At 46.3% G+C, this 25,972-nt stretch overlaps 5 protein-coding genes across 7 annotated transcripts; 4 read left to right on the top strand and 1 right to left on the bottom strand.

Moving 5' to 3' along the window:
- Positions 1-363: 363 nt before the first annotated feature.
- Positions 364-3,588, bottom strand: LOC6593532. Its single transcript, XM_002018683.2, has 2 exons — positions 2,521-3,588; positions 364-2,462 (listed from the first exon to the last, which is right to left on the bottom strand). Exons 1-2 carry the CDS (start codon positions 3,451-3,453, stop codon positions 498-500), a joined length of 2,898 nt encoding a protein of 965 aa, XP_002018719.1. The 5' UTR covers positions 3,454-3,588; the 3' UTR covers positions 364-497.
- A 694-nt stretch (positions 3,589-4,282) lies between these two features.
- On the top strand, positions 4,283-4,881 carry LOC6593533 (DNA polymerase epsilon subunit 3). The gene has a single exon (XM_002018684.2). The coding sequence runs from the start codon at positions 4,350-4,352 to the stop codon at positions 4,731-4,733; it is 384 nt and encodes a 127-aa protein (XP_002018720.1). The 5' UTR covers positions 4,283-4,349; the 3' UTR covers positions 4,734-4,881.
- Positions 4,882-4,954: 73 nt separating this feature from the next.
- On the top strand, positions 4,955-15,178 carry LOC6593537 (DNA repair protein complementing XP-G cells). 3 transcript variants are annotated; one of them, XM_026987965.1, is made up of 5 exons: positions 4,955-5,124; positions 5,191-5,366; positions 5,437-6,607; positions 11,550-12,592; positions 12,660-15,178. In XM_026987965.1, exons 1-5 carry the CDS (start codon positions 5,037-5,039, stop codon positions 13,944-13,946), a joined length of 3,765 nt encoding a protein of 1,254 aa, XP_026843766.1. In that variant the 5' UTR covers positions 4,955-5,036; the 3' UTR covers positions 13,947-15,178. The 3 variants fall into 3 exon arrangements, with proteins under 3 accessions (XP_026843766.1, XP_002018724.1, XP_026843765.1); XM_002018688.2 differs by lacking the exons at positions 4,955-5,124; positions 5,191-5,366; positions 5,437-6,607 and adding exons at positions 9,961-10,114; positions 10,181-10,356 and having other exon boundaries at positions 10,427-12,592; XM_026987964.1 differs by lacking the exons at positions 4,955-5,124; positions 5,191-5,366; positions 5,437-6,607 and adding an exon at positions 9,961-10,356 and having other exon boundaries at positions 10,427-12,592.
- On the top strand, positions 9,273-9,871 carry LOC6604588 (DNA polymerase epsilon subunit 3). The gene has a single exon (XM_002029436.2). The coding sequence runs from the start codon at positions 9,340-9,342 to the stop codon at positions 9,721-9,723; it is 384 nt and encodes a 127-aa protein (XP_002029472.1). The 5' UTR covers positions 9,273-9,339; the 3' UTR covers positions 9,724-9,871.
- A 941-nt stretch (positions 15,179-16,119) lies between the features above and the next one.
- On the top strand, positions 16,120-24,860 carry LOC6593538. Its single transcript, XM_002018689.2, has 11 exons — positions 16,120-16,162; positions 18,229-18,868; positions 19,044-19,226; positions 19,667-19,829; positions 19,963-20,613; positions 20,672-21,218; positions 21,278-22,235; positions 22,304-22,431; positions 22,489-22,803; positions 22,870-22,959; positions 23,022-24,860. The coding sequence occupies exons 2-11, from the start codon at positions 18,603-18,605 to the stop codon at positions 23,165-23,167; spliced, it is 3,447 nt and encodes a 1,148-aa protein (XP_002018725.1). The 5' UTR covers positions 16,120-16,162; positions 18,229-18,602; the 3' UTR covers positions 23,168-24,860.
- The last annotated feature ends 1,112 nt before the right edge of the window (positions 24,861-25,972 follow it).

Raw genomic sequence — 25,972 nt, 5'->3', positions numbered from 1 at the left:
AGAGATTGAGAAAAACAGAGGACAGAATCGGATCAACAGATGGACCAGGCAGCAGCCAGCAGCATGCGCGCGCTCCCGCCGTATGAATGAAAATAGTAGAGAGTAGAGTGGAGCGTGGAGCGCGTGGGCCATAAAGAGAACATAACGGGCGCCAAAAGAGAAATGCAATGCGAAGCGGATGGATGCACAATATCGAGTGATCTCTTTTGCTCTCCTCCCGCCTGGTTGTATTGAGAATTTCGGTAATTAGCGGAAACCGATACAAAAAGGAAATTTGAAATATTTTGCAGCATACTTCTGAGCACACAGAGAAAAGTCGCACCGTCGATACCCTCTCCGCTCTATCCAGCCGAAGAACTTGTCTGTGTTAAATTAGTTAATTTAATTCCTTATTCTAAAGCTTAGTCAAACAAAGATTACACGTAGGTATCGACTAATATCCCAGGAGAATTTGAACTGTGAATTGCGTGCTGCTAAAAACAAATAAATTCGCACAGCTACGGCTGCGGCTCAATGGGAGTCACCCCCAGGTGGCTATTCCCAAGGAAATCCATATCCGGGCATTGCGAAATCGCCCGACCAATGTCGTATGGCTGCAGGCAGAGCGGCACATTGGCGGCGGGCGGCGGCAGCTGTTCAATGGTGTCCTGGTGGAGCTTTACTGCCACAGAACGGCGCACCAGTCGCTCCACAAACATGCTCAGCACACGGCCGAGCAGTGTCAGGGAGAGCGACTGAGAGACACCAGGCGTGGACTCTTCCGCCTCGAGGCCGATGTTGATGTCCTTGCACATGTCCTGGACCAGCTGCGTCGCCGTCTCAAGGTGCTCCGGTGGGGGCAGGTACAGCAGCTGGCGATTGTTTGCCACAGAGGCGCACTGCGCTTTTCGCTGGCTGAGGGGTCGAAGATTGGAGGCGTCCACACCCAAGACATCGATGAACTCTTGATCCTGTATTTCGTGTTCATGCCCCTGAAGGCGACCCGTTTGCTTCGCTATCCAGGCATCGATGCGATTGGTGGAGCTGACACTGCAATAGGCCGACAGATGCGGTTGTGGATCCTCCTTGAGCTGGTCCTGGACACGCTGTGACAGCTGCTCTTCGCTTCCCTGCTTCGTTTGCCGCTTTTCGGTGGGTGTCAACATCTTCAGCGGCGGTGTGTACGCATGTAGACGGGCAAAGCCCACGATCTCACGCAGGCTCCAGTAGACCTCCTTGCCACTGTCATACAACTGCTGCAATCCAGGGTGCTGCATCATACAGCGACGCAGGTGCCGAGCCCGCACGTACTCGTAGAAACGTTGCCGCAACGCAGACTGTTCCTGGAAGGCCAACAGATTGGGGGGACACACGAAGGCCGGCTCTTCATCCCCTCTCGGACTGCCTGTCAGTGGCAAGCGCCGCAGCAGAAACTCCACAGCGCTGCGCATGCTCTTGAACTGGACGCTGCCAAAGATCTGATCCAGTTTCCGGGGTCGAATCGGTGCAGTATTTACCAGAGATGATGTCCAGCAGCGTTTCGGCAACATGTTGATCAGTTCCTGCAGCTCCTCCTTCATATAAACACTCGACATGTCTGCATAGCCATGATCGTGCTGGATGCACACCAGCTGATGGCGGCGATTCACTGCCGGCGCCTTCAGCAGACTCACTTGCGGCTTCAGCAGCGATCGCTGCTGTGTCGCTTGTTTCAGCTTGCTCTGCTGCGGATCGATAATGTACAGCTTTCCCGCCTTCTGGAAGACAACATTTTGCTTGGCCCGATGTCCGTTCTGAGCCTGTCGCACCTGACCCGATTTCTCACTCTTGATGGGGCTTGGACTGTTACCATTGACGGGCAGGTGTGCCACAGATGGCCGCGAGGCGCTTGGCCGAGTTACATTCACTCGGAGTGGCGATCTCAACGGTAAAGTTCCTGTGGGCGGCTGCATTTTGGGGCTATAGCTGAGCTTCAGGGGCTCCGTGACCAAAACCGTTGGCTCAATCTGCTCGATGTCGTCGCTCATTTCGATCTTGTTGATGCCGGCAAAGAGGTTGTCATCCAGTTCCTCTTTGTTTTGGGTGATGGATATCGTTCGGGGCTTTAAACACTCAATGGGGGGTGGGAAGGAAGCTGGAGGAAGAGCAGAAGGAGCTGGAAGAGCAGCAGCAGAAGGTATAGGAGCAGCCACAGGCATTGGGGGAGGAGGAGGCTCGATTGGTTCCTGCTTGACCTTAGCTCGTTCCGCTCTCAACCAAATCTCGACAGTAGTCTCCGCCCCCATCGTATGAAGGCCACACATTGTCTTATCCAGCACGACCGTGTGCATGAGTTGCACGGGCTTTTGGCGCAGATGCTCGTGGAAGAACAGCTGTATCCGCATGGGGAACTCGCCCCAGCCACGACGATTCAACTGAAATGGCGGCGCATGAACATCCACAATGTCGTTGGGCCGATACGAATGATGCAGCTGAAAGCGCACCTAAAATGAAAATAGAATGGGTTAAAAAGGTTGCACTGGCTAACAGCGACAGACTCACCTTCTTGATATACGTCTCCAGGGGTTTTGGCAGATCTTTGCCCTGGACATAGACCAGCCATTTGTAGACAAGGGCCTGGCCACCATTCTCCAATGTAGTTTTGCCTTCCCCACCAATGTATTTGGATGTGTTGCCCACCACAAAGTTGAATTTGTTCTTGTTGTTCAATCGCGAAGCATTCAGCTCCAGTTGCTGCTGCTGTTGCCGCTCGTGTGCCTGACGACTGGTGCATGGCTGCTCATCTTCCACCTTGATATTGATTGATTGCTGCTGTTGATCTTTTGAATGATCGATGACAATTCCCTGCTCGCGAATCTTTTGCTGTCTGCGACGCTCCGCACGGCGGTGCGCTGGGTTTCGCTGCCTTATCGTCTGCTTGGCCAGTGTGGCAGCCGTGCGCTCTGGCAGGTGGTTCTGGATGAGCAATGGGCGCTTTCCGACAATCTTCTTAATGGCCGGATGCAGAGGCAACTGTGGACCAGCGCTTTCATCGCTGAACAGTGATTCGCCACCGCGCACTTTGGCCACGTCGCCCGCTGTGAGGGGAACCTGTTGCTTCCTATAGTACTCGCTGACCACTTCAAAGCGCAGCTTGTCCAGCAGTTGACGCGCCTGCAGCAGTCGTCTATCTATCTCGGCCAGCTGCTCATCCTTAAGCGAGATTTCCCTCTGAAATTCTACGCGGACGATCTCACAGATACGCTCCAACTTCTCCGTTGTGTCTGGCACGGGCACGCGCTGTGGCTGAGCTGATTTATCCAACTCTTCTTCCTCCTCCTCGGCCGCCGACTCCGTCTCCAGTTTCGTCCGCTTTTGCTGGTTTGTAGCTGCATCCTCACTATCTTCATTAGTTGAAGCTGTTTGGAGATAGTCTGGATCGTGGTACTCGCTGTGTTTGCGCTTCTTTGGCGTCCCTGGCGCGCTCTGCTCCATGTGCTGTGCGCGGCGCTTAAATTCGTTGGCACACGCACAAGGCTCTTATCACCTGTGTTCGCAGAAAATATATTTCAAGTTATGCCGAAGCTGGTTGCACATTTATGCCGACTTTTTGGTAAAGTGGCAAAAATAAAGCGCAAACAAATGTGGACTAAATTAGTGGTGCTGCTAGACAGTGTTGCCATTTTAGCCTATTTAAGGCTAGATCTAGCTTATTTGAAAACGGAAAAGCTTGAAAAATTATGAAAATCTGATACCTTAAATCTAGCCATATTTTTAGGAAAATCGAACAAAAAGTATGTTTGTTAAGACCAAGCTTAGGAACAAAATGACTGTTAAATCCTTAAACTCAATATTAAAAAAAAGGTTTGTTTTAATTTTTTTAATTTTAATTAATTTTAATTAATTTAATTTTTTAATTTTAATTAATTTTAATTAATTTAATTTTTTAATTTTAATTAATTTTAATTAATTTAATTTTTTAATTTTAATTAATTAAATTTTTTTAATTTAAATTAATTGTCTGATGAATACGACTATAATTCTTTTGAATTTTACGATATGGATTGCGCCGTCATGGCAAATGTTGCCACAACTACCAATTACCGGAGAAATATTTAAATTTCCAGCGATAAATATAGAAATGTGTATATATATGTGTTTTTTTTATTTTTAGCCATTTTTAGCTTGTTCTAGCTTGTGTTTTTGTGAAATCTAGCTTATTTTGACGCTCAAAACCTGGCCACACTGCCAATCCCAGAATTTCATGCGTTGGTGCTTTCCAGCACCGTCAGCTGTTTTGTTTACGCGGGAAGAGACGGACGCCGGATCACATCCAACATTCAGCATTTTGAACGTTAAGTTAGCTAAAGGACAAGGAACCTCAGCAGAAAATGGTTGAACGTATTGAGGATTTGAACCTACCCAATGCAGTGATTGCGCGGCTAATCAAGGAGGCCTTGCCTGATGGGGCGAACGTGAGCAAGGAGGCGCGTGCGGCCATTGCCAGAGCTGCGTCCGTTTTTACAATCTTTGTGACATCCTCATCGACGGCACTGGCACACAAACAGAACCACAAGACCATCACGGCAAAGGATATAATGCAGACCCTAACGGAACTGGACTTTGAGAGTTTCGTGCCGTCGCTGTCGCAGGATCTGGAAGTGTATCGCAAAGTTGTGAAGGACAAAAAGGACAGCAAGGCCAGCAAGAAGGATGCCAGTGGTGCTGCAGATGTCTCTGCCAGTGGCAGTGGAGCAACCGAAGAGGCACTTTAATCAAATATTAGCCCTAAGTCGAATCATGTTAAAGAATATGTTATCTTAAGCTTAAACTTAGTACATATATTATTTTGTTGTAAGGATCGAAAACTCCACACACATATTCGATGGTATCCATTATAAACTAATCTACGTAAACAAAGAAGTCGGCATGTTTTGTTGTCTATTAATTCCCAGAATCGTGCATTCATTCCAATGTCTACTGTACTACTGTACTCTACTGTATTCGTGGCAGTTTACAACACTATTTATTTTGTTTTGCATGTTTTATATTATTGGAGTTGTATATTTGCATGAAGCATGGGAGTCACGGGCTTGTGGAAGCTAATCGAGCCCTGCGGCAAGCCCGTGCCGGTTGAGACTTTAGAAGGGAAAATACTGGCCGTGGGTGAGTCTTCGATTTCACGGCTTTGTGAAATTATATCTAATTTCAATTGTAACCACGCTCTTGCAGACATATCCATATGGCTGCATCAGGTTGTGAAGGGTTTCCAGGATAACAAGGGCTCCGCTCTGAACAATGCCCATCTTTTGGGTTTGTTTCATCGCCTGTGCAAGCTGCTCTACTACCGGGTGAGGCCAGTCTTCATATTCGATGGATGTACGCCTCAACTGAAAAGGGACACGATTGTGGGTTATTCTTTTGCCTCTGTCTTTGTCGCACTTGCAAGACTAACATTTGTTGATGCTCTCTTTTTAGGCGCGTCGTCAGCAGCAGCGCAATAAACTTAGCAACGAAGCAGACCGCATACAGGCTCTTCTCTTGCAGTCCCTGGCCAGGGAGAAGGTTGTGCAACAGGCGCTGGGCAAGAATGCTGAGCTTTTGTTGAAATCACCGGTGAAACGACCGCCGCCCAGCAAGTCCAAAAACGATGAGGATGATCTATTTAAGCTGCCAGAATTGCCGGCTTTGGCCGCTGGGCAGGATAACCCAGATGAAAGCGACCAGGATTTGGACTACACCAGTGCCAGTGCCACTTCGGATAGCTCATTTGATGAGTCCACCGCTCGACATGCGTACAATTCGAGTCTGCAGGCCATCGATGTCAAGAGTCAGAACTTTAAGAACCTTCCCGCCGACGTTCGTCACGAGATACTCACCGACATTAAGGAGACGCGCAAACAGTCTTCGTGGGGGCGCCTGCATGAGTTACCCGCCCGCAGCGATGACTTCTGCTCCTTCCAGATGAAGCGTCTGCTGAAGCGACGCGCCGTCCAGGAGAGCCTGGAGCAGGCGGAACAGGAAATGGGCGGACACACGCTTACCTATTCCGAGCTGTGTGACTTTTTCAGCGAGGAGGGTATTGTAACGCCCACGGCCATAGAGCAGAGCACGCGGCAAATCAGCTCGGATGAGCATACGCGATTCCTGCTGGTCAGGGATCTCAAGAAGAAGGCATTGGAGAGCACCAAAACCGAGATGAAAATGGAGACAATTGAGGAGCTGCCAGAGACAAAGCCGCCAGTTGATGAGGAGAAGCCATCTACATCCAGCAAGGCGGAGACTGTTGAAATGGGCACTGAATACGATGCGGACTTGGCGCAGGCCTTGGCCCTCTCACTGGAAGAGAGCACCACAAAAGTGTATGACGAGAAGGACTACGACTATGACTCGGATCAGGAGTTGCGGCTCAATCGCGCTCAAAGCAAACAGTTGCGACACGCAGCCAAGGGTCCGGCCAGGGCATACATGATTGAATATGGCGGCATGAACGATGAGGAGGTGGGCAACATAATGGAGTCCACTCAATTGAATGATACGCAAAGCCTCGAACACTTACTAGGCACAACTGTAGTCCCCGTCGATATAGCAAACGATTCAGTGGAGGAGGCCAAGCAACTCTCAAAGGCCATTGAAGAGAGCAAGAAGAGTCTCCTAGAGGATAAGGTACAGATAATAGACACGGATACGGACTCTGATTTGGAGGAAGTTGTGGAAACCAAGGCATCGGCTGGTCTAGAAATTCGTTTGGACATCACTAATAATCTAAAACCCACCAACGATCTATTTGCGGATATATTCGAAGAGGACTCTGGCAAGGAAAAAGCGGCAGATGAAAGCGATGATGATGAAGATTTCATAGAAGTACCAGAGAGTGAGGAATTGAAGATCATTGAAGATTCACAGGAGAAACCAATCACAGATGAAACTAGTCCAGGAACTGAAATAATCGAAGTAAAAGAAAGCCAAGAAGAAATGAGCTTCCGGGGCTCCGTGACCAAAACCGTTGGCTCAATCTGCTCGATGTCGTCGCTCATTTCGATCTTGTTGATGCCGGCAAAGAGGTTGTCATCCAGTTCCTCTTTGTTTTGGGTGATGGATATCGTTCGGGGCTTTAAACACTCAATGGGGGGTGGGAAGGGAGCTGGAGGAAGAGCAGAAGGAGCTGGAAGAGCAGCAGCAGAAGGTGAAGGAGCAGCCACAGGCATTGGGGGAGGAGGAGGCTCGATTGGTTCCTGCTTGACCTTAGCTCGTTCCGCTCTCAACCAAATCTCGACAGTAGTCTCCGCCCCCATCGTATGAAGGCCACACATTGTCTTATCCAGCACGACCGTGTGCATGAGTTGCACGGGCTTTTGGCGCAGATGCTCGTGGAAGAACAGCTGTATCCGCATGGGGAACTCGCCCCAGCCACGACGATTCAACTGAAATGGCGGCGCATGAACATCCACAATGTCGTTGGGCCGATACGAATGATGCAGCTGAAAGCGCACCTAAAATGAAAATAGAATGGGTTAAAAAGGTTGCACTGGCTAACAGCGACAGACTCACCTTCTTGATATACGTCTCCAGGGGTTTTGGCAGATCTTTACCCTGGACATAGACCAGCCATTTGTAGACAAGGGCCTGGCCACCATTCTCCAATGTAGTTTTGCCTTCCCCACCAATGTATTTGGATGTGTTGCCCACCACAAAGTTGAATTTGTTCTTGTTGTTCAATCGCGAAGCATTCAGCTCCAGTTGCTGCTGCTGTTGCCGCTCGTGTGCCTGACGACTGGTGCATGGCTGCTCATCTTCCACCTTGATATTGATTGATTGCTGCTGTTGATCTTTTGAATGATCGATGACAATTCCCTGCTCGCGAATCTTTTGCTGTCTGCGACGCTCCGCACGGCGGTGCGCTGGGTTTCGCTGCCTTATTGTCTGCTTGGCCAGTGTGGCAGCCGTGCGCTCTGGCAGGTGGTTCTGGATGAGCAATGGGCGCTTTCCGACAATCTTCTTAATGGCCGGATGCAGAGGCAACTGTGGACCAGCGCTTTCATCGCTGAACAGTGATTCGCCACCGCGCACTTTGGCCACGTCGCCCGCTGTGAGGGGAACCTGTTGCTTCCTATAGTACTCGCTGACCACTTCAAAGCGCAGCTTGTCCAGCAGTTGACGCGCCTGCAGCAGTCGTCTATCTATCTCGGCCAGCTGCTCATCCTTAAGCGAGATTTCCCTCTGAAATTCTACGCGGACGATCTCACAGATACGCTCCAACTTCTCCGTTGTGTCTGGCACGGGCACGCGCTGTGGCTGAGCTGATTTATCCAACTCTTCTTCCTCCTCCTCGGCCGCCGACTCCGTCTCCAGTTTCGTCCGCTTTTGCTGGTTTGTAGCTGCATCCTCACTATCTTCATTAGTTGAAGCTGTTTGGAGATAGTCTGGATCGTGGTACTCGCTGTGTTTGCGCTTCTTTGGCGTCCCTGGCGCGCTCTGCTCCATGTGCTGTGCGCGGCGCTTAAATTCGTTGGCACACGCACAAGGCTCTTATCACCTGTGTTCGCAGAAAATATATTTCAAGTTATGCCGAAGCTGGTTGCACATTTATGCCGACTTTTTGGTAAAGTGGCAAAAATAAAGCGCAAACAAATGTGGACTAAATTAGTGGTGCTGCTAGACAGTGTTGCCATTTTAGCCTATTTAAGGCTAGATCTAGCTTATTTGAAAACGGAAAAGCTTGAAAAATTATGAAAATCTGATACCTTAAATCTAGCCATATTTTTAGGAAAATCGAACAAAAAGTATGTTTGTTAAGACCAAGCTTAGGAACAAAATGACTGTTAAATCCTTAAACTCAATATTAAAAAAAAGGTTTGTTTTAATTTTTTTAATTTTAATTAATTTTAATTAATTTAATTTTTTAATTTTAATTAATTTTAATTAATTTAATTTTTTAATTTTAATTAATTTTAATTAATTTAATTTTTTTAATTTTAATTAATTAAATTTTTTTAATTTAAATTAATTGTCTGATGAATACGACTATAATTCTTTTGAATTTTACGATATGGATTGCGCCGTCATGGCAAATGTTGCCACAACTACCAATTACCGGAGAAATATTTAAATTTCCAGCGATAAATATAGAAATGTGTATATATATGTGTTTTTTTTATTTTTAGCCATTTTTAGCTTGTTCTAGCTTGTGTTTTTGTGAAATCTAGCTTATTTTGACGCTCAAAACCTGGCCACACTGCCAATCCCAGAATTTCATGCGTTGGTGCTTTCCAGCACCGTCAGCTGTTTTGTTTACGCGGGAAGAGACGGACGCCGGATCACATCCAACATTCAGCATTTTGAACGTTAAGTTAGCTAAAGGACAAGGAACCTCAGCAGAAAATGGTTGAACGTATTGAGGATTTGAACCTACCCAATGCAGTGATTGCGCGGCTAATCAAGGAGGCCTTGCCTGATGGGGCGAACGTGAGCAAGGAGGCGCGTGCGGCCATTGCCAGAGCTGCGTCCGTTTTTACAATCTTTGTGACATCCTCATCGACGGCACTGGCACACAAACAGAACCACAAGACCATCACGGCAAAGGATATAATGCAGACCCTAACGGAACTGGACTTTGAGAGTTTCGTGCCGTCGCTGTCGCAGGATCTGGAAGTGTATCGCAAAGTTGTGAAGGACAAAAAGGACAGCAAGGCCAGCAAGAAGGATGCCAGTGGTGCTGCAGATGTCTCTGCCAGTGGCAGTGGAGCAACCGAAGAGGCACTTTAATCAAATATTAGCCCTAAGTCGAATCATGTTAAAGAATATGTTATCTTAAGCTTAAACTTAGTACATATATTATTTTGTTGTAAGGATCGAAAACTCCACACACATATTCGATGGTATCCATTATAAACTAATCTACGTAAACAAAGAAGTCGGCATGTTTTGTTGTCTATTAATTCCCAGAATCGTGCATTCATTCCAATGTCTACTGTACTACTGAACTCTACTGTATTCGTGGCAGTTTACAACACTATTTATTTTGTTTTGCATGTTTTATATTATTGGAGTTGTATATTTGCATGAAGCATGGGAGTCACGGGCTTGTGGAAGCTAATCGAGCCCTGCGGCAAGCCCGTGCCGGTTGAGACTTTAGAAGGGAAAATACTGGCCGTGGGTGAGTCTTCGATTTCACGGCTTTGTGAAATTATATCTAATTTCAATTGTAACCACGCTCTTGCAGACATATCCATATGGCTGCATCAGGTTGTGAAGGGTTTCCAGGATAACAAGGGCTCCGCTCTGAACAATGCCCATCTTTTGGGTTTGTTTCATCGCCTGTGCAAGCTGCTCTACTACCGGGTGAGGCCAGTCTTCATATTCGATGGATGTACGCCTCAACTGAAAAGGGACACGATTGTGGGTTATTCTTTTGCCTCTGTCTTTGTCGCACTTGCAAGACTAACATTTGTTGATGCTCTCTTTTTAGGCGCGTCGTCAGCAGCAGCGCAATAAACTTAGCAACGAAGCAGACCGCATACAGGCTCTTCTCTTGCAGTCCCTGGCCAGGGAGAAGGTTGTGCAACAGGCGCTGGGCAAGAATGCTGAGCTTTTGTTGAAATCACCGGTGAAACGACCGCCGCCCAGCAAGTCCAAAAACGATGAGGATGATCTATTTAAGCTGCCAGAATTGCCGGCTTTGGCCGCTGGGCAGGATAACCCAGATGAAAGCGACCAGGATTTGGACTACACCAGTGCCAGTGCCACTTCGGATAGCTCATTTGATGAGTCCACCGCTCGACATGCGTACAATTCGAGTCTGCAGGCCATCGATGTCAAGAGTCAGAACTTTAAGAACCTTCCCGCCGACGTTCGTCACGAGATACTCACCGACATTAAGGAGACGCGCAAACAGTCTTCGTGGGGGCGCCTGCATGAGTTACCCGCCCGCAGCGATGACTTCTGCTCCTTCCAGATGAAGCGTCTGCTGAAGCGACGCGCCGTCCAGGAGAGCCTGGAGCAGGCGGAACAGGAAATGGGCGGACACACGCTTACCTATTCCGAGCTGTGTGACTTTTTCAGCGAGGAGGGTATTGTAACGCCCACGGCCATAGAGCAGAGCACGCGGCAAATCAGCTCGGATGAGCATACGCGATTCCTGCTGGTCAGGGATCTCAAGAAGAAGGCATTGGAGAGCACCAAAACCGAGATGAAAATGGAGACAATTGAGGAGCTGCCAGAGACAAAGCCGCCAGTTGATGAGGAGAAGCCATCTACATCCAGCAAGGCGGAGACTGTTGAAATGGGCACTGAATACGATGCGGACTTGGCGCAGGCCTTGGCCCTCTCACTGGAAGAGAGCACCACAAAAGTGTATGACGAGAAGGACTACGACTATGACTCGGATCAGGAGTTGCGGCTCAATCGCGCTCAAAGCAAACAGTTGCGACACGCAGCCAAGGGTCCGGCCAGGGCATACATGATTGAATATGGCGGCATGAACGATGAGGAGGTGGGCAACATAATGGAGTCCACTCAATTGAATGATACGCAAAGCCTCGAACACTTACTAGGCACAACTGTAGTCCCCGTCGATATAGCAAACGATTCAGTGGAGGAGGCCAAGCAACTCTCAAAGGCCATTGAAGAGAGCAAGAAGAGTCTCCTAGAGGATAAGGTACAGATAATAGACACGGATACGGACTCTGATTTGGAGGAAGTTGTGGAAACCAAGGCATCGGCTGGTCTAGAAATTCGTTTGGACATCACTAATAATCTAAAACCCACCAACGATCTATTTGCGGATATATTCGAAGAGGACTCTGGCAAGGAAAAAGCGGCAGATGAAAGCGATGATGATGAAGATTTCATAGAAGTACCAGAGAGTGAGGAATTGAAGATCATTGAAGATTCACAGGAGAAACCAATCACAGATGAAACTAGTCCAGGAACTGAAATAATCGAAGTAAAAGAAAGCCAAGAAGAAATGCCTTCTGAACAGGAGGAGAACAAAGAAACAGCAGACACAAGCCAGGATAAAATAAAACCTGACTTGGACTCTATATTGAACGATTTGAAAAAGGAAACCGAGGCAGTCAAAGAAATCAAACTAGCAGTGGACGAGCCCGAAGCTGAAACCAAACCCAAGCCTGTTCTAAGCTCCATTCTCGATGACCTGCAGAAAGAAATGTCTGCCGTGAAGAACATCAAGCTGGAGCAGGTAAAGCTGAACAATAGCACTATCATTGAAGTATCCTCCGACGACGAAGCAGTCTCCAAAGTCAAAGGCAATGCCAACACCGAAGAAGTGATTGAGTTATGCGACAGCGATGACAATCAGAAGCAACGAATTTCCCCCAATAAAACGCCGAGCAAAAACAAATCCATAAAGGATTTCTTTGACACCAGTTATGTGGTGAAAAGGACACCGGACAAGTCGCCAGTGGCCGATAACGGTACACCGCCGGGTACACCAAAGGTACCGCAACCATTCTACAGGAAGCGAACACCCAAATCTGATCGAAAACGAGCTGCTGGTGGGTCGGACGACAGTGATGAGGGAGTTTCGCCCACGAAAAGGTCCAGCAAGGCTTCAAAGTCTCTTTTTGAGGGAAACGATCCAGAGACGGAGCCACCGAGGACTGTGGATCCTGAGGTAACTAAGATATTGGAGCAAATGCCCTTTTTTTAGTTAATCTATAACCTATAAAATACTTTTACAGGAACTCATCAGAGATGCAGCAGAGACCCTTAAGTCCCAGAAGACCTCCGAGGAGCTGCAGTCGATGGCTGATAATTTGGCCCAGGAACGCAAGGACTTGGAAATCGAACGCAATCGACAGGACCGCATGGGCATGTCCATAAGCCAACGCATGAGCACAGATTGCCAGGAGCTACTACGCCTCTTTGGGATACCATACATTGTAGCCCCCATGGAGGCCGAGGCGCAGTGTGCCTTCCTGAATGCCACCGAACTAACGCACGGCACCATCACGGATGACAGCGATATCTGGCTCTTTGGAGGCCGCACTGTCTACAAGAACTTCTTCGCCCAGAACAAGCATGTTCTGGAGTTCCGGGCCGAGCAGATCGAGCAGACATTCAACTGCAATCGGGGCAAGCTGATACAGTTGGCGTGCCTGGTGGGTAGTGACTACACCACGGGCATTCATGGAATTGGTGCAGTGACGGCCATGGAAATTCTCGCCTCCTTCTCGACCACACTGGATGCCTCCAGCCCTGCCTCTAGTGGCAACCAATCAGTTTTAGCCACTTTGGTTAGATTCCGGGACTGGTGGCAGGCACACAAGAGCACCAGCCTTCCTCCAGGCAGTTCCGCCCGCCTGGCGCTTCGAAAGAAGCTGAAGAATATTGAACTGCACGAAGGCTTCCCAAACATGGCCGTGGTGGAGGCGTATCTGGATCCCAAGGTGGACGACAATCGCGATGCCTTCAGCTGGGGTTCGCCGGATGTGGAATCGATCAGAGAATTTACACGAAAGTCTTTCGGTTGGACGACATCGAAGACAGACGACATCCTCCAGCCGGTGATCAAGAAAATCAACGAGAAAAAGATTCAGGGTTCCATTCGCAACTATTTCACGGCCAAGAGTGCCTTGAGGGTCCAACAGCCTCAGGTCAGCAAACGCGTTCAATCGGCCATTGACAAGATGTCGGGCAAGATCGATGCAGAGACGCCGGAGAAACCAAAAAAGGTCGTTCGTACCAGGCGGGCGAAGAAAGCTGCGACGGAGGCTGAGTCAGCGGATGTGGAATCCGAGGCCAAGCCCGTACGTCCCAAGCGTGGCAAACGAAAGGCTTCAACAACAGAAACACCTGATGAACAGCCATCCACATCGCAGCCGACACCAAAGCCTGGCAAATGTCCGAGGATACCAGACACCACAGAAATCATACCACAAAGAGAAAGGGACTTGGAGCAGATGCGTCTGAACAAGGCCAGGGCAGCGGAAGTGATGAAAAAGGCAGCCCAAAGCACCAAAAAATAAATCTAAAAAGGGAAGTCATATGTCATTGAAATAAACATCATATAAAGCTAGATACACAGAGCAAGAAATTTCACGTTTACTATTAAAAAAAAAAAACATTTAATTCAATTACAATCATGTATAAGAATACGAAGGAGGACCGCGTTAGAAAGCGCTTGAAGACCCCCAGTAGAGTCTATCAATCTAAGGTCCAATTAGGACATCAACAAGAAAAAGTTTCCCTAGAAGAGCCCAATGTTAAGATACTGCCAGATAAACTATCCATAATAAAGAACTCGGCAACTCGTTTGGAACCAAAACAGAGCCATCTCCAAAATGCAGCAGAAGCTACGCTCAAACAAGGGGAAGGTCCCACAGAGAAACTTGAACTTAAGATACAGCCAGATGAGCTACCCGTAATCAAGAGATCAGAAACTCATTTGAAACCGAGGCAGGGAGCTCCCCTAGAAAAACCCAATCTTAAGATACTGCCAGATAAATTATGCGAAATCAAGAGATCAGAATCTCATTTGGAAACGAAGGACAGCCATCCCCAAAATGTAAACGAGATCAAGTGCATATTAGAAGAAGAAAAAGAAGGTAAAGATGTGTCATTTACAGAATTCATAGAAAAGCAGGGATGGGGATCGTTTTCCATGGACTTTTTGAAGGATTTGAATGGACACAAAAGCCAACGCGTCCATCATTCGAGCAGACTCTCCCCAAGGACAAATATAGATAAACTACACACTGCAAGGATGGACTTTCAGTCCATCGATTGTTTCGAATCGGTTGAAAGCAATAACAGGGTCATCTTTCCATCCTCGTATTGTGCTCATTCCGATGTTGACAACGATTATGTGGCAAAGCAACGTGCAAAGTGGACCGATTTCTTTGCCCAACAAAAGAAGACGCCAATGGAACTACGCTTGGAGGAGCGGAGAAGACAAATACAGAAGAAGGAGTCAGTAAAGGGGGCTAACGAACAGCAGAGGGCGAAGCAAACCCGAAGTAAGATTCAGCCTAGAAGATCTCTTAGTGCTCTCTACAGAGAGCCTCGACAAACGCACCGCATGCGAAAAGCTATGGAATCAATTGCCGAGGAACTAGCCGGGATGAACATACAGCCCGAGGAGAGTGGAGAATGCTCACATGGATATATTTGTTAAGGAGAAAGTAGCTGTAGTCAGTCCAAGTATTAATATTAGTATTGCATGAACAAAATGACAACAAATAAATCGTCTGAAGCTTAATTTTGTTTATAACATAAAATCAATACAAAATTCACAAAATTCAAATTTCCCGCCGACTGTTGGAAAGTCAGCTGATTTAACAGACGTTTAACAGAAACTCAACCTCCCTCCCACACAAACAATACGCGCTCTCTCTCGCGTGTGTGTGTGGTGTGGTTGCTTTTGTATGGCTGCTACTCCAATACTCTCGCACTCTCTTCTGTCAGAGCAGGATTTTTATGTATCATTTTGAGAGTATATCTAATTGTTCAAAAGGTTGGTCAATACCTTAAAAATATTCAGTCAAATTCATTGCAGCTGAACTTGCTTAAATGAATTCATTATTAATTCAAGCAAAGCAAATTCTTTTATATAAAGTAGTGTATAAATGCGTCAGTGTGTCTGCTCTGTTCTTCCTGACGTGACATTCCACACTCACTTACGGCGCATTCCATACTCTAAACCTTGCTGTAGTCAAAATGAAATAATGGGAGTACTTAAAAATAGCCACTCTTGTAGAGAATTTATTCATCAATGGCCTAAAATTATATGGGCAGAGCTAAAGGTTTTAGTTAGTCGGCATTATTCGACGGAACATCAAAATTGAGCAATATGGTTTCCAATCCTTGACGCAGACCGATTAACCCATTATAAGCCAAGGGGGTATTTCAATTTTCCACCGAAGATAATGAAAATTTAATAATGTTAGCGCAGTTTAGGTGAAAGATATCGTGGTCTTTTTTTATGCAAAGATAGGATGGGTAGGATGGACCATCAGGAGTATTTATTATTATTGTCATTTTTATAATTTTCGGCGGTTTAACTCAAGCAGTTATCCAGTTTAAATGAATGGGGCCTAGGTGGGCTAAGTCGTTTTTTCATCGGTATGCTTACGGTATATTTCGAACCAGAGACCGGTCATAGCCAACTGATGTCATAAACAAAGCTACGTTTTGGCTCCGTTTAAACGCATTGTAGCAACAAACGCGACTTGCACGTACATATGTGGGTAGATATGTTTGTTCGTGTGTGTGTGTTTTTGTGTAATTCATAAGCAAATTGCAAAATGCGAAGAGAATTCTGTTTTGTTCATCGTCTCTCGTTCCCGTTTCCGTTACCGTTTGGTTGTTGTTGCCGCCGCCGTCGTCGCCGCCGCGACGTCTGTCATTACAATTGCCCTACCATCCACCACCCCCTCCGACAATTGTCGTGTCTCTTTCGCCTCCTCCCTCCCCCGTGCAGTGTCGGTTCTGCTGAAATGATGCTATTTTTAGTAACATTTCCAACTGGAAGACTTCGGATTTGACTTGACCTTTTGGTAGTGAGAAAAGCTTTTGACTGTAATTATTTGGCAAAGCCGAAAAAGTCGGTTCGTTGTTCTTCTGCGGCATACTGTGCGGTGCGTGTGTGTATGTGCGTTGGTGTTCTGTGCATGTGTATGTGTGAGTGGAGTGTGTGTCTGCATAGGAAAAAATCGATGCCAGACTCCCTGCCAAGCAGAAACTTCATTCAGGAAAGCGACGGCGAAGACGGGAAGCGGGAATAAGCAGCGCCGTCGACGTAGCCGCAGTAAATTTTACAGTTAGACAAAGTTGCCTGCCTGTCTTTTGTGCATGGGTGTGGGTGTGTGTCGGTGTGTGTGGCGTGGGTGGGCTACAGTAACAGTTCGAACTCCTATAGACAGTTGCCGTTTATACCGGAAATGGAATTTTTCCGTATTAGAAGCTTAAATATTGCAAACTTTTATTATTATCGTCAGTGCATCCGTTCCAATCAAACTTTTTTAGGCCAACCTAGAATGCAATTGCGAAAAGTTTTATACATTTTTCTGTTCAACTAAAACCATGTTTATATATAGCCTGCGAATGTAGGGAGAGACGGGAGGAGGGCATATGAAAATTGTGTGTGAATGCGCCTGACCCAAACTCCTCTCTCTCCCAGCAGGCCGGCCCCCACGGTGTATAGAAAATATGAATGAAGGAAGATAAGGTGGAAGGAGTAGGACGGAGTGCGCGAATAGTGTTCTCTCACACTCTCGGCCAGCCAGCCTCACGTTGTTGCTGTTCTCGTTCTCATCTTCCCTTTTCCCTTTTTCTTCTTCTTCTTGTTGCTGTTGTTGTTTCTTCGCACCTCTTCTCAATTCTTCAGTCTCTTTCAGACAAGGGGTCGTAACGGTAACAACTCAAGCTGAAAAATCAATGCACAACATTTTTAGATTAAACAATTTTTTACAATTGGCTGGAGGTGTTTATGTGTATGTGTTTACGTGCGAATATGCTTACATTTTGTGAATATACAAAAATAATGTAAACGAATTTTTCAATTGGGAACAAAGAGCGAGAGGGGAAGTTTGAGACATTTTTGGAAAGGGGTCTGAAATAAATACATACAAATATATTCAGAAATCCCTCAAAGTTAAAGATTAGTAGATTTTTTTTCCACCTATTTGAGGTTTCAAAAAGTCTAACCACAAAATAAAGCAGTTATAGGTTCTCCTTACCATTCGTATTGAATCAATGATTAAGTTAGTTAAAGTCTAGACAACAAAGCACATCTTGGAGAAGAGTCTACCTTTTTTGTATAATACATTATTAAGGGACATGTTCCTTGGCAAATGAGTGTAATCCACACTATATAAATACGCTTCCGAAACATGATAGAGGCAAATCAAGGTCAATTTTGACAGCGCATATCCATACAGCAATCTTATCCCTGCCATTAGGCCCCCAATCAATGTCAATTTCCTCGAACAACAGCGGAAAATATCCATATCCTTGGGAGGAACTTGCCCTGTTTTGGGTAGAGCTTGAAAATGGGCACGCAAAGCTAATAGCTCCTTGATTGGATATCACGCTACGAAATCAATATTAATTATTTATTAATAGCCCCGTCGGCAATAAATGGCGAATGCCCATCCTCTCAAAAGGGAGCCTGAAGCTTACAAAGCGGGGGGCTTACAGCAGGAGCTTTGGAGCGGGCGCGGGCGCGGGAGCGGGAGCAACAGCCAAAGTCAATAATACTAAAAACAAACTGTAAATCTTATAACCTCTTGTTCTCTCCCTCCCACACAGAGGCATCTATAACATTTCGATGACGAATTTAATGACCTGAAAACATTGAGCGAAGTAGAGGACAGACAAAGCGACAGAGAGTCAGCCAGTCCGCTAGAGAGAGAGAGAGAGATAGAGAGCAATCACTTTCACACGTTGCATAGATGAAAATTGAAAGAGCCGACAACAAAGCAACGTCAGCAGCAGCAGCAGCAGCGACGTTGACCGAGGTAGAGGCACAGGCAGCGTTGAAGTCTGTGGGCGCGCATTGATTACATTTTCATAATCAACGTAGCTGAGGAGGAGGCGCACAGAAACGGAAAAAGAAGAAGCAACAACTACAGAAAGAGAAAGAGCAGGAGAGTGAAGTGGAGGTCCCCAATGAAAATCGCATAATGGCAGCAGCACCTGAATCGTGTGGAGCACGCGATTCAAACGAAACTGAGGCTGAAACTGAATCCGAGGAGGCGTTGCAACTGGAGGTGGAGGTGGAGGCGGAGGCAGAGGCAGAGACAGAGGCAGCGACAGAAACAGAGGCTGGTAATGCCCGGGCGGATGCTGTTGCCGCTGCCAATGTCGCTGATGGTCCAGCAGACTCGGAACCCGCATTGGAGCAAGCAGAAGCAGCAGCTATGGCCAGCAGCGACCAACAAAAGCAAAAGTATGTCGCAATTTTTAACTGAATTGAAATCAAATTGTTGAACCCCAACCTTCCCTTCTGCTGCTGCTGACAACAGAAATGCAGAGGTGTGGGGCAGGGCATTGGGAAATGTTGGATGAGGAGAGCAAGAGCGCAGAGCGCACAGTGAATTACATTTTCATTTGGTTTTTTGCAGCGATCAACTGCAGTTGCAATCCCTGGAGCCCATCTCACTGGATGACATACCTGAGCCCATCAAAGTCCTCGACGAAATCATATCGGAGTTCGAGGAAGCAGCAACGAAACCGGTGGCCTTGCACTGCAACAGCGGGGAGAATCAATCCGAGGATGATGGCTACATGAGTCTGAGTCGCAAAAAGTAAGTACAATTTGGGTTAATGGAATTAATACAACGCAAGTACAAGTGAAGCAAGGCACCAAGACTGGATAAAGAGAATTTCCATTTTTTCTGAAAAAGAACATTGGTAGTTTTCAATTAGAATTTCGTAGTAGCTTTCGGAGCTGTTTTAAAGACTTTCCATTTATTGAATTAGTTTCTATAAAACTTCAAGAAAGGTAGGCATATGCAGATTTATTCGTGAGCATGTATTTTTAAAATTCTGTGTACATGCTTGGCAAAAAATCAAAATTGTAATCTGTCAGAAAATTTATTGAAGCGAAGAAGCTTTTCTCAAAATTGAACAAACCAATCGCCAGACATCTAATTAGGACGTTACCCACACACACACTCCTTATGCAGAAGATCTCAGAGAGACGTTACAACATGATAATACAGATAATCAATTTTCACTTTAACAGCATGTCCAAAAAGGACTCTGAAGATGTGCCACAGACACCCAGCACAGACACAGTGCCCGAGGGCAGTTTCAATGAAGTCGATGGCACAGCTGAGAATCTAACCAAATTATCTGAGGCAGAGCATGGCCAGGAAACGCAAACGCCACTCATACAGACAACGTTGGTGAGTAGAAGAGGATGCACCGGCATCCCATCTATCTACGATTCTGGCTAATGGGAAACCAATTAATTCACCGCACACATCCATCCATCCATCCATCCATCCATCCTTGCTCTTCTATCTCTGAACCCCCCAGCCCAAGGCACGCAGTGCAAATTCGACGCCGGCCACAAACTCCAACTACTCGAGTCTGCCCTGCTGTGGGGCCAGAACCTCTGCCTCCTCAAATCTGGGTGGGGTGTCCGTGGCCGATTCCTCAAGTGGATTGGCCTCCATTCGTCCGGGCAGCAGCTGCAATGGGGAGCGCAACGCACTGGGCATCGACATCAGTGCCGTGCACAATGCCGTGCTGAGGGGCAACCTGGCCAAACTGCCGGAGCCAATCGTAAATGAACATCCGGTCACCATTTACCCGGGTCCATCGGCCAAGGCAGCGGCCGGCGAGGGGGCGCGTAACAAGCGTCTCCTCAGTTCGGTGGAGAAGCACAAGGAGATCTGTCACATGCTCAATCCACATTCCAACAGTTCCACCTCCTCGTCGGGGTCCCAGCAGACATCCAGTGGTGAGGCCTCGCCCCTGGCTTCCCATCTGAATGTGGCCTCCTCCTCGAAGCTGGTCAAGAAGGAGGAGGATGACTACTCGGAGGACTCGCTGGAAGAGTCCACCATCTCCACAGATCTGACGCCCGTCAAGCAGAACGGTGTGGCCTGGGAAATACATTTCAAGAGCAATAAGAAGAAATCTAGTGGTTCAAAGAAAACCACCAGTGGTGCTACGTCTAACAAGGTCTGACCTTAAACCTAAATATATCGCCGACAAGCCCTTATGCCCTTTACTTTTGCAGCACCAACAGCGAGCGGAGAACTTGGACGACTTCAACAACAGTTTTGTGTACAACGAGCATAGTATGCTGGGCAAGGGGACGTTCGTCATTCGCCGAGCCACGGCCAAGAAGCCACCCCGTGCCTCGGAGGTGTTTAGCATACCAAAGCCACCGCGCACGTCTCTCCAGGGTGGCGGTGGTGGTGCCGGAGCCATTAGCAACGAGTTCTACACCAGCGATAGCGAGCAAAGCGAATCTGCACCGCTGCCACCGCCCCCAACATCTGCCGAGATGAATTTCATCTACAAGGAGTGCGAAGCGAATGCGGCGCACACCCGCCGGGGACTGGAGATGGCCGCCGCCCATCGAGCGGCCCTATCGCTGGACATTGCCGAGGCCCAGGAACAACTGGTGCACATCAAGCCGGTGAAGAGCAAGACAGCGATGCTGACAGAGAAGAGGCTGAGTGCCGAGTCCATGCCGGACAACACCTCGAGCAGTGAGGAGTTCGATGAGGCGCGTCTGAATGGGAATCCCAGCTACGAGATGTTTGCATACAATGGAAATGGTAACTGTCCATAACCAGACCTTTAATACATGACACTGAATAACGTTTTCCCGCCTCAGATCCACGGGTTTCGAATGCCACCACACCACACACAGATCTGGCCCCCACTCTGGAGGAGGACGAAGAGTTGTCCGACTTCAGTTACGGCTGTGCTCCTCTCAAGCAGATCGAGCACAACATTAGCGCCCTGCTCCGTGGCGATATACCCATTGTGGGTCAGCAGCCACCTGCTGCAGGGGCAGCTGCTGCTGCTGCCTCGGCCGCGGCTGCAGCAGAGCTCCATGCCAAGCGTATACTCGAATTTCGTCCCGGCGTGCACAAGTCGGAGAGTGCCAAGGAGATGCTGCTGTCGCAGATACCGGCATTTGGCCCGCTGCCACCGTCGCCGCCCAGCTCCAATCCGGATCTCTTTGACTACGATGCCCCGTTGCCGCCGTCTCCGGTGGAGCAGCGCAAGCAGCTGGAACTTCCAACGGCCTCGAATGCCACGCCACCGAATCGCGGCACCACCGTGGTGGAGGTGCATGCCACCGCCTCGGGAGCGGCTGTGCACAGTAATAGCCATACGCGACGAAGTCGTGACAACGTTGCAGCAGTGCGTCACTTCAACGACGAGCTGCCACCGCCGCCGGCTCCAGCCCATCAGTCGACCAGCTTTATTGAGGGTCTGCCCGGACCACCGATGGTGCCACCGCATCGTGCCGGCGGTGGTCATTCGGCCAATACGATGAAGTCCTGGAGCATCGACTCCCAGTATCGAAAGCGATCCCCCAAGCTCTTTGGCCACTACAGCAGTGGCAGCGGCATAACCACACCCACTGGTCTGGGCCAGATGCCACCGCTGCCCCCACCCCCGGTCATGGGTACCATGAGCTCGTGCGGAGATGGGGGATCGGGTTCGTATCAACGCAGGTACATCAATTATGGCACCAAGCGCAGCCTGAAGCAGTCGCCGCGCGAGGAGCATCGCCTGCAAACCTCATGTAGTCTTCCTGAAACGCCAATCTTTGCCAGAGGGTGAGTGATTGCTGCACCAGAGTTGATTTAATGATGATTGAATGCCATTTCCCTTCTCCCCAATGCAGCTGTGACATACCACGTACGCCATATCGTCGCCAAAATGAACCCCTTCCAGCGAGTGGCTGTCGTACAGCACCCAGATCGAGCACATCGAACAGCATCAATATGGGCACATCCATATTGGGGATTGGAGGTGAGTGCATCCATTAGAATGCATATGCAGCTATCTATCAATTTCAATCCCATCTAGGCGGCAATTACGGCACTGCCCAAATTTGTCGCCAGCGTTCGATCAATCATGCCTTGGCCTCCAATGAAATGCTGCGCATGACTGGCGCACCGGCACGCGGCTGGTATCCCAAGCAACGTGGCATGCGTCCAGCATCAACGGAGAATATTGACCGCTTGGCCTCGGTCCGAGTGTGGGACAATCCCGCGGGCATGTCTGGTACAGGACAATCACGAAAACCGCTCACGTTGCCACCGAATCTGACGCCTTCCTTTTTGAACAAATCACCGCGTGAGGCCCTACGGCGTGTGACCAGCTTGCTGATAACCAAGAAAAGTGGGTGGCAGGAGTTGAAGCTAACAATCCGATTCTATATAAAAATTTGTCTTTAATCCTGGCCAGAGCACAACAAGGACCGGAAGCACAAGGCTTACTGCGATCAGTCCATGGATGACAGCAACAGCAAGCACGCCTATGAATTTGAGACGATCAGTAAGAAGCCATAATGCAGTTGTCCTGTATTCCATATTCCATATCTATATATTTGTGTTTAGGTTCAAACAAGAAAAAGGACAACACCAATAGTCGAAAAGATAATGGCGCTGCGGGTGTGACGGCCACCACCAATCCTAAACCCAAGAAGAAAGGTCTCTTCAAAACGCTTTGGAAGCGCACGAAAACAGCCTCGCTGGATCAATAGGAAGAAGGAAGCTGCATTTTATAGAGAGATCCCAGACACTGCCCCTTTGCCAAGCCACCCTTTGGATATGTCTTATATACACGCATACCATACCACCATATAGAATCGAAGAAGATGATAATAACCCTGCACTTTCACATATGTAAATGGAGTTTAGGGAGCACCCGAGAGAGTCGTATCTATGTATTCCACAACTTTATTGTACTCCACGGCTCGGCTCGGCTCGGCTCGATCACTCACCTGCTCTCATCCGATCAGATCAGAAACAAAAATCTTTCTCACGCTCTCACGTGTTCGCCTGTTCGTTCACCTTGAACATTAAATTGAAGCAATTTGTATACACATCGCAGCATCGTATATATCGGTCATATAGTAATGAGTAAAAACTGAATAATTCAAATGCACAAAAGCCGTGAATCGTAAAGACTGAAAAAAAATGAAAAAGAGTAAAACAAAAGAAATTGTAAAACAAAAACAAAAACGACAAAATATTATGGAACACACAATGAAAAATGTAATGAAAAACATATGAAAATGATATTCCGCACTCTCTCACCAATCACAGACACACACCAGACGGTTAGATGGATCACACTGCCATGAGTATACATATATATACGTACATATGTGTGATCTTTCATGCTCCCCCCAGACCTTGAACTTGCCAAAACCCACACAATTAATGCAATTATTCCTTGGCCGTAAAACGCAGAATGCACGCAACGATGGATGGGCTAAGAAAACGCAGACAGAGATTTACACAACTTATAAAAGCACTGAATTTATATATATATACGTATCGTATCTATATGTACGAATACGAGTACGAGTTTGAGTATGAGTATGAGCGCTATATACATATAGTTTGAACTATGTAAAACTGAACCGTTTAGGGTTCCAGGCAGCATTACTTACTTTATTGATGATGATGTTTGATACTTCAAGCCCTTTTTGTGTAGCTGAGAAATAAGTTTTAGGCTTCGTATATCATGATGCTGATGGGTGGTTTATTAAATGATCTTGTTGATTGTTGGCCAGGATATGGGCGAAATAGTATTTGAAAAAACGGATGGGCAAAGTGCAATTATATAGCAGTTCCGTATCGTTCCGTAACGAAAGCAATTCACGAGAGTCCAAAAACCGCGAATAATCCTTACCCAACAAGTCAAGCTGTAGGAAATCCACATCCAAAGTCAAGTAAAGATAATACATATTTAATTTCCAAAATAAACAAAAAAAAAATTATAAAAGAATGAAGTTACGCCCTCCACATTTCAAAGAATGTTTGATAATAAAAACAAAACAAAACAAAAAAAAAAACGAAGAAAATTCGATAATGAATATGATGGAAAATCAATCCATAAAATGCTCAACACGATTTTACCAGAGAGCATTTCTCAATTTTTGAGCGATAATATAGACGGAAAGTTTGGGAGAATAAACTGCAATAACAACCACAAAACTGTAAACGTTTACTAGTCATTAAATATTAAACAGAATGATATATATATTGTATGGGAGATAACATATTTTTTATTAACACTCACTGATAAGCCAACGCTGGAGATGAGATTGAAGTTAGGCAGCATTTTACGAGCAGGAGGAGGAGGAGGAGGCCCCTGCCCCTATCGCCTCCCCCCACCCAGAGCAAGTTGAAAGTATTATTAACGAATTATATTATATGCTATAGAAAGTTGGTATTTATTATTATTATAATATATGTACAATTATTTGAATTAATATTATTGAATATATTTTTTAGACAAGTAGCATGAAAATGAATAAAATGATTGAAAACCAAAACGAAAAAAGCCCTTGTGTACTTTTTATATAGATATATATTAAATTGATCATTTTGTGAAGACAAAATTACAAAATTAATACGAATATCTGAATAAAATAACTACAAGATTAATGAGAAACGAAAAACCTAATAAAATCCTAAAAAAACGGCAAGTAAATTATATTCCACCAAAAGGAAAGGCAAATAAAACAATAATATTCACTCAATTAAAATCTATTTTTTCATTCTTCTATGAAACTAAACTCACGAATTCTTCTCAAAAAAAAAAAAAAGGAAACAACTTCTGACCTAAGCCTTCAAATAAACAAAATAAATAATTTAATGTAGGATTCAGACATAATTTCAAATGACAAATTACAATAAAAGCTCACAAAACCAAAACCAACACACTGGAAAACATATGCCATACAAATACAAACAGAAACACACACAGATAGCCGCAAACAGAACAGAGTAATATATAATTTTTTAACAAGAAACTGAAGAATTTTTAATATACCAATAATTAACAATTGTATATGAGGGTTAATGAAATGAAATAAAGAGAATAGCAATGAACAGAAAATAAATAACAAGTGTTTTAATCGAAATATTAGTGCAAACCCGAACTGTGTATACTATTCGAAGTAATTTAAACATTTAAATTCATTTACAAATATATTTCTTGGTAATGCTAGAATACAATATATTTTATGCTCTCGTCCATTTCCCTCTCTGTGTGTGTTTTGTGTGCTGCAGTCCTGCCTAGAAAATGGAACACTTTGGAATCGGAACTCACGTGTGTGTAAGGAAGATATATTTCGCATACATATACAGACATGGTATTTTCGCAAATCTGTTTTCGGTTTTTATTATACAATTTTTCATATTTTTGTTCTGCTTTGTGCGTGTGCGCATAAAACCAGATAAATATACAATACACAAAATGGGATATATCTACAATAATATAAAACACACGCATTAAATCAAAACGAGGCAACTAACTAAACTAAATTAAAAGT

This window comes from Drosophila persimilis, unplaced genomic scaffold (assembly GCF_003286085.1).
Source record: "Drosophila persimilis strain 14011-0111.01,24,50 unplaced genomic scaffold, DperRS2 tig00000124-arrow-pilon, whole genome shotgun sequence".
Classification (NCBI taxonomy): Eukaryota; Metazoa; Arthropoda; class Insecta; order Diptera; family Drosophilidae; genus Drosophila; species Drosophila persimilis.
This window is presented reverse-complemented; position numbering and strand designations above follow the sequence as displayed.